At 39.3% G+C, this 7,027-nt stretch overlaps 1 protein-coding gene across 1 annotated transcript; it reads left to right on the forward strand.

Moving 5' to 3' along the window:
• The first annotated feature begins 3,507 nt into the window (after positions 1 to 3,507).
• LOC143898527 (uncharacterized) lies at positions 3,508 to 7,017 on the forward strand. Its single transcript, XM_077408088.1, has 2 exons — positions 3,508 to 5,133; positions 5,310 to 7,017. Exons 1-2 carry the CDS (start codon positions 4,723 to 4,725, stop codon positions 5,547 to 5,549), a joined length of 651 nt encoding a protein of 216 aa, XP_077264214.1. The 5' UTR covers positions 3,508 to 4,722; the 3' UTR covers positions 5,550 to 7,017.
• Positions 7,018 to 7,027: the final 10 nt, after the last annotated feature.

Below are 7,027 nucleotides of genomic sequence, written 5' to 3' on the forward strand. Positions count from 1 at the left end.
TTGATGTCTAGGTGTCCCAGGTTGCCGATGACGAGGTCCACATAGTGCGCTTCGTAGTTTTCGGTGTCCAGGTGTAATAATATGTTGAATTCAATGTTTAGGTGTCCTAGGTTGCCGATGACAAGGTCCACATATTGCGCTCCGTAGTTTTCGGTGTCTACGTGTATTAATACCTTGAAATTGATGTCTAGGTGTCCCAGGTTGCTGATGACGAGGTCCACATAGTGCGCTTCATAGTTTTTGGTGTCTAGGTGTATTAATAACTTTAAATCTGAATGGGTGCGTTCAGCCGATACTTCGCTAGCCCAGCAATCGTGAGCAGTTGCTCGTTTTTGCTCATTTCTTCTCTTTTTAATCCAGTAAGTCAAAAAAGAGGAAACGAGTGAAAACGAGCGACTGCTCACGATTGCTAGGCTAGCAAAGTATCGGCTGAACGCACCCAATGTAGGACACGTCGATATCGAATTCGAGGTATTAATACATGTAGACACCGAAAACTACGAAGCGCACTATGTGAACCTCGTCATCGGCAACTTGGAACACGTGGCCTTAAAATTCTAGGTATTAATACACCTGGACACCGAAAACTATAGAGCGCGCTATGTGGACCTCGTCATCGGCAACCTGGGAGACCTAAACATTGAATTCAAGCTTGATTATAAAAATCGACTTAAAATTTCCCTAGCGGCAGAATTAAAATTATGTCATGTGAGACCGACGGCTACGGCCACGGTAAGCCCGGGGGACCAGTCGGCGGCTGGGACGCAGCGGGACCAGGCGGAGGCTACGGCGAGCGGTGGATGTGACAGCGAGCGCGTGCCCCGCGTCTCGCTAACTAGGTTGGAGGACAGCGAGGGTGATGGCAACGCCAGAGCAGGCCAATAGGCTTGCCATCATCATATGTTCATAGTAGTTAGTAAGGTTAGTAATTAAGCCTAGGGTTAAGCATAAAAGATAAAATGCCAAAAAAAAATATAGTTGCAACTTCTGCTGCCGAAAAGGTAAAAAACGCAGTACGCGTTATAAGTACGTTGTTTTGTAGGCGCAATGCGCGTAAAATTGTTTGTTTTGGCTCGTTTGCCGCATAATAGCGAGCACTTAGTTTATCACTCCCGAGTGACATCTGCGTGTGTTTACGTTGGTCAGGAGGAGCCAACACCGTGTCATTTGTGTTCCTGAGTAACACTACGTTTAGTTGTTTACATTCTCGGATGACACTTTTGTTCATTTACATTGGCCGGGTGGAGCCAACACCGCTTTGGTTACCTTCCCGGGTGACAATTTAGTTTGTTTACATTGGCCAAGCGTCAACAGCACTCCGTATTTACATTCGCGTGGTACGCACTGTTTACGTAGACGAAGTGTCAACAATTCCGTTTGTTTACGGCACCGCGTGCGCATTGTTTGCGTTGACGAAGTGTCGACAATTACGGCACCGCGTACGCATTGTTTACGTTGACGAAGTGTCAACACTCCGTAGTTACATGCGCGTGGCACGCATTGTTTACGTTGACGAAAAGTCAACAACTCCGTTTGTTTACCACACCGCGTGCGCATTGTTTACGTTGGCCAAACGTGAACAACACCCCATATTTACATTCGCGGAGAACGCACTGTTTGCGTTGTCCAAGTGTCAACAACTCCGTTTGTTTACATCGCCGCGTGCGCATTGTTTACGTTGGCCATGCGTCAACAACACCCCATGATTATATTCGCGACACGCGCAATATTTACATCCGCGAGGTTCACAATGTTTACATTAACCGGGCGTCAACAACGAGCGTGGTTTACATTCGCGATTTGTTTGTTTACGTCGGAAGCAGGTGCGTTGTTTACGTTGTCCAAGCGTCAACAATGTCCTAACAGCGGCGCTCGTTGTTTATGTTAGCGGCGCGTATGTTTGCGCCGACCACGCGGCGCCGGCGCGGCGTAATTAGAGCGCGATTGACAATGTTAATTGACCGAGGGACGCAATGGCGAGTGCGTCTATCCGCGCGCGCGATGACCGGCGGTGACGTGGCGTGTTTGGCGTCGAGCGTATGTGGGACGAGCACTAGCGTCCGCTGTGCGGCGACTGTGTATCTCGGGGATTTGCGGAGGAGCGTGCCGACTGGAAGGAACGCGACGAATCTAGAAACGACGTTCTAGAAGCGTCCAGACGGAGCTCGGTGTATCGAGAAGCGAGCGAGTGCCGCGGGTACGAAGGTATCGCGCGGCCTGCGTGATGGAATGCGGATGAGAGCGCGAGCAAAAACTTGTTTGTCACGGTGCGAATAAAAGGGCCACGTGACGACGCATGGTAAGCCACGGCGGTCGTTCCCGACTTACGCCAGGAGTGGGGAAGCGACACAGCGGCGGGGCAGCCCAGCATCGGTGTGGACTCAAGGAGTTCTTCGGGAGCGTTGGCACGGTACGGACGTAAGCCAGAGGCGGGCACGGAAAAGAACATAGCCGCGCGAACGAGACACTAAGCCGAGCACCGAAGAGCGATCCCGCGCAATACACGGCGCGTAATAAACGTTTATAACAAGTAATCCCGAATTGAACACGCGCTTTTGACAACGCGACATCGTACACGAGTAGCGGAGCGTAATTCTTTTCGACGAACCGAGTGCGGTTTCCTTTTCAATCCATGTATCTGAAACAAAGAATATACATTCTATTACATTTGTTCTCGTAAACTGCGAGTAATAATTATTCATCTATCCTACCTAAAATAATCCTCAAAGATTCATACTTACCCATTCCCAAATATACTTACCTGTTGGCGTTCCTAAATCTCCGACGAACGGCGATCCTGAGGCAGTCCAGAGGCGTGCTGATCCAGCAGGGGCGACGAATCCAGCGGTGCACAGCTGAAGTCCCGACGACGGTCCACGACGCAGAGGCGTGAGTCCCACGACGATCCCGGAGTCCGAGTAGAACCTGAAACAGAAAGAAGGAGAGGAATTAGTGGGAAGTCACTGAAATCAGGGACGGTAGGTGGTCATTGCATATCCTTCTCGGTGGGTTATGAGGTCAAACCGAGTGGCGACCGTTTGAAGTATAGGGCCGATCCATAAGAGTGATTATAACGATCCTCCGTTCGGTCACACATGACATAATAAAAATCGCTGAATTAAAATTATGTCTAGACATAATAAAAATTGGACAAAAATTATGTCTAGACATAATAAAAATTGGATGAATTAAAATTATGTCTGACGTAAAAATAATTATCAAAAATATCGATACCTGGAAGATATCGGTACGTATACAGTTGCGAACAACATTCAGTAAGACACGCAAATAAAAATAAATAAAGAATTTTACAGTTAACGACTTATTAACATTAATCATGCTTTATTGCGATTATGTTTTATGTTGAAATTGAAAAATATATACAAGGTGTACAACTAAAAGGGTTACAAATTATTAGTTTAAAAAAACTGAGGAAAATATTAAATTGTTGTTTTCTTTAGAAATAATAGTCCGTAACACTTTTAGCTTCATACCTTGTATTATATACGGTTTATGAGATTATAAGATATATTGTTTATAAGATTAAGATGCGTAACACTACAAAAAGGCGTGATATTTGTACAAAATTACCTTTTTAAAAAAAAGGTAAAATGAGCGCCAAGTACACGCATAATAGTGTATATGTATTATGTTGTTACCCTGTTATGTTGTTACCTCGAAAAAAACAAAGTGGTAGTATTATACCTCCAAATAGCTTTATCCTGTACATACTGTTTATACAATGCGTAATATACTACAAAAAGGCGTGATATCCGCACAAAATTACCTTTTTTAAAAAAAGGTAAAAAAAGGCGCCAAGTACACGTATAGTAGTGTATATGTTGTTACCAAAAAAAAAAAGAAAGTGGTAGTATTATACCTCGAAAAAACCTAAGTAACAAGTGGTAGATCTTTATATCTCGAAAAATCTCGAAAAAATCTAAGCAGTAGTATTTTTATTTTCGAAAAATTATAACCCAAGTGATACACGTCACAAAATTATGTTACCTTATCAAAAAGAAGAGTCGCGCTTCAAGTGATCTATTACAATTACAAAAAAAAATGATATCTCTTTAAGTTAGAGCGCCAATTACAAAGAAAACATGTATATTGCCTCAAAAAATAATTGTTGCACTACATTGAAAAATCTTTACATTGTGTCAATTAGAAAAGAATGTATAATAACAATTTTATAAGATTAAAACATTTTATTTAAATTTAACAAGGAAATACAAGATATTTAAATACAAAGTTATTTACATGTGTATTTTTTAATGGCCACAAAGAATTACAGAAGTAACAGTACAAAATAAAAATATTTTATTAAAATACATAAATTTTTCTTGTAAAAAAACTTGGCGCTGCTAGACCTCGAAATTTTAAATAAATAAATAAACTTATTCTATACTTAATTATAAGCCGCATTATCCGCCGTCCGCGTAGTCACGCACACCCATATCACTCACTCCCACATCCACGCTGATAATCATTTAATATTACTCCCATTGTATTCTTCTCTGAATTATTTTTATTTATTGTTGTCCTTATTTATTTAAAAGGTCTAGCAGCGCCAAGTTTTTTTACAAGAAAAATTTATGTATTTTAATAAAATATTTTTATTTTGTACTGTTACTACTGTAATTCTTTGTGGTACATATGTACATGAATAAATTTCATTATTAACACTTTGTCGAACGCTATCACGTATGCGTCACGTGTGATATGTGCGACATTGAAGTGTTAACATTGTTAATAAAAAATTATTCCATTTTTTTACTTACGTTCAATACGATCGGCTCAGTCGCCGTCGGAGCCGTTGCTGTCATCGGCATCGTGGCCGTGGGCGCCGTCACAGCCGCCGGGGTCGTCGTTGACGTCGTGGCTCTGGGAGCCGTCGCGGCTGTCGTCGGCATCGTGACTCGTAGTCCTTCGGCCACGACGCCGACGACAGCCGCGACAGCAACGACGACCCTGATGGCCGTGACGGCCCTCACGGTCACGATGCCGACGACAGCCGCGACGGCTCCCAGAGCCACGACGTCAACGACGACCCCGGCGGCTGTGACGGCGCCCACGGCCACGATGCCAATGACAGCAACGGCTCCGACGGCGACTGAGCCGATCGTATTGAACGTAAGTAAAAAAATGGAATAATTTTTTATTAACAATGTTAACACTTCGATGTCGCACATATCACACGTGACGCATACGTGATAGCGTTCGACAAAGTGTTAATAATGAAATTTATTCATGTACATATGTATACGAAAATATGTCAATGTACTCAAAACATTTACTTTTTATTACAGCCTGAAACGTTGGGCTCCATAGTGCGGGCTGCGTATACCGCGATGCGAGGGAGAGGCAGAGGCAGAGGCAGGGGCAGAGGAAGAGGACGAGGTAGAGGTAGAAGTAGAGGTAGAGGAAGAGGCAGAGGCAGAGGCGGAGCCGGAGCCGGAGAAGAAAAAAAATTCGGGCATAAACATATAGTGTATATGTTGTTACCTAAAAAAAAGAAAGTGGTAGTATTATACCTCAAAAAAACCTAAGTAACAAGTGGTAGATCTTTATATCTCGAAAAATCTCGAAAAAATCTAAGCAGTAGTATCTTTATTTCCGAAAAATTATAATCCCAAGTGATACACGTTACAAAATTATGTTACCTTATCAAAAAGAAGAGTCGCGCTTCAAGTGATCTATTACAATTACAAAAAAAAAATGATATCTCTTTAAATTAGAGCGCCAATTACAGAGAGAACATGTATATTGCCTCAAAAAATAATTGTTGCACTACTTTGAAAAATCTTTACATTGTGTCAATTAGAAAAGAATGTATGATAAAAATTTTATAAGATTAAAAAATTTTATTTAAATTTAACAAGGGAATACAAGATATTTAAATACAAAGTTTACATGTGTATTTTTTAATGGTCACAAAGAATTACAGAGGTAACAGTACAAAATACAAATATTTTATTAAAATATTTAATCCAACGAGGGAATACAATTTGTATTTAAATATAAAGTTTATATATGTATTTTCCAATAGAATAAAAGATTCAATCACAAAGAATTACAAAGGTAACAGTACAAAATAAAAATATTTTATTAAAATACATAAATTTTTCTTGTAAAAAAACTTGGCGCTGTTAGACCTCGAAATTTTAAATAAATAAATAAATTTATTCTATACTTAATTATAAGCCGCATTATCCGCCGTCCGCGTCGTCACGCACACCCATATCATTCACTCCCACATCCACGCTGATAATCATTTAATATTACTCCCATCGCATTCTTCTCTGAATTATTTTTATTTATTGTTGTCCTTATTTATTTAAAATTAAATTATTTTTATTTATTGTTGTCCCTATTTATTTAAAATTTCGAGGTCTAACAGAAAAATTTATGTATTTTAATAAAATATTTTTATTTATTGTTGTCCTTATTTATTTAAAATTAAATTATTTTTATTTATTGTTGTCCTCTTATTTATTTAAAATTTCGAGGTCTAACAGCGCCAAGTTTTTGTACAAGAAAAATTTATGTATTTTAATAAAATATTTTTATTTTGTACTGTTACCTTTGTAATTCTTTGTGATTGAATCTTTTATTCTATTGGAAAATACATATATAAACTTTATATTTAAATACAAATTGTATTCCCTCGTTGGATTAAATATTTTAATAAAATATTTGTATTTTGTACTGTTACCTCTGTAATTCTTTGTGACCATTAAAAAATACACATGTAAACTTTGTATTTAAATATCTTGTATTCCCTTGTTAAATTTAAATAAAATTTTTTAATCTTATAAAATTGTTATCATACATTCTTTTCTAATTGACACAATGTAAAGATTTTTCAAAGTAGTGCAACAATTATTTTTTGGGGCAATATACATGTTTTCTCTGTAATTGGCGCTCTAATTTAAAGAGATATCATTTCTTTTTTGTAATTGTAATAGATCAATTAAAGCGCGACTCTTTTTTTTAATAAGGTAACATAATTTTGTGACGTGTTCAT

Source organism: Temnothorax americanus, unplaced genomic scaffold, assembly GCF_048541705.1.
Source record: "Temnothorax americanus isolate GAGA-0224 unplaced genomic scaffold, ASM4854170v1 Scaffold232, whole genome shotgun sequence".
NCBI classification, from domain to species: Eukaryota; Metazoa; Arthropoda; class Insecta; order Hymenoptera; family Formicidae; genus Temnothorax; species Temnothorax americanus.

Excerpts from the sequence above, each read along its gene's own strand:
- LOC143898527 (XM_077408088.1), top strand. The coding sequence starts at position 4,723 with ATGTGCGACATTGAAGTGTTAACATTGTTAATAAAAAATTATTCCATT. Across the intron at positions 5,134-5,309 it reads CTGAGCCGATCGTATTGAAC|CCTGAAACGTTGGGCTCCAT; the intron begins GTAAGTAAAAAA and ends TTTTTATTACAG.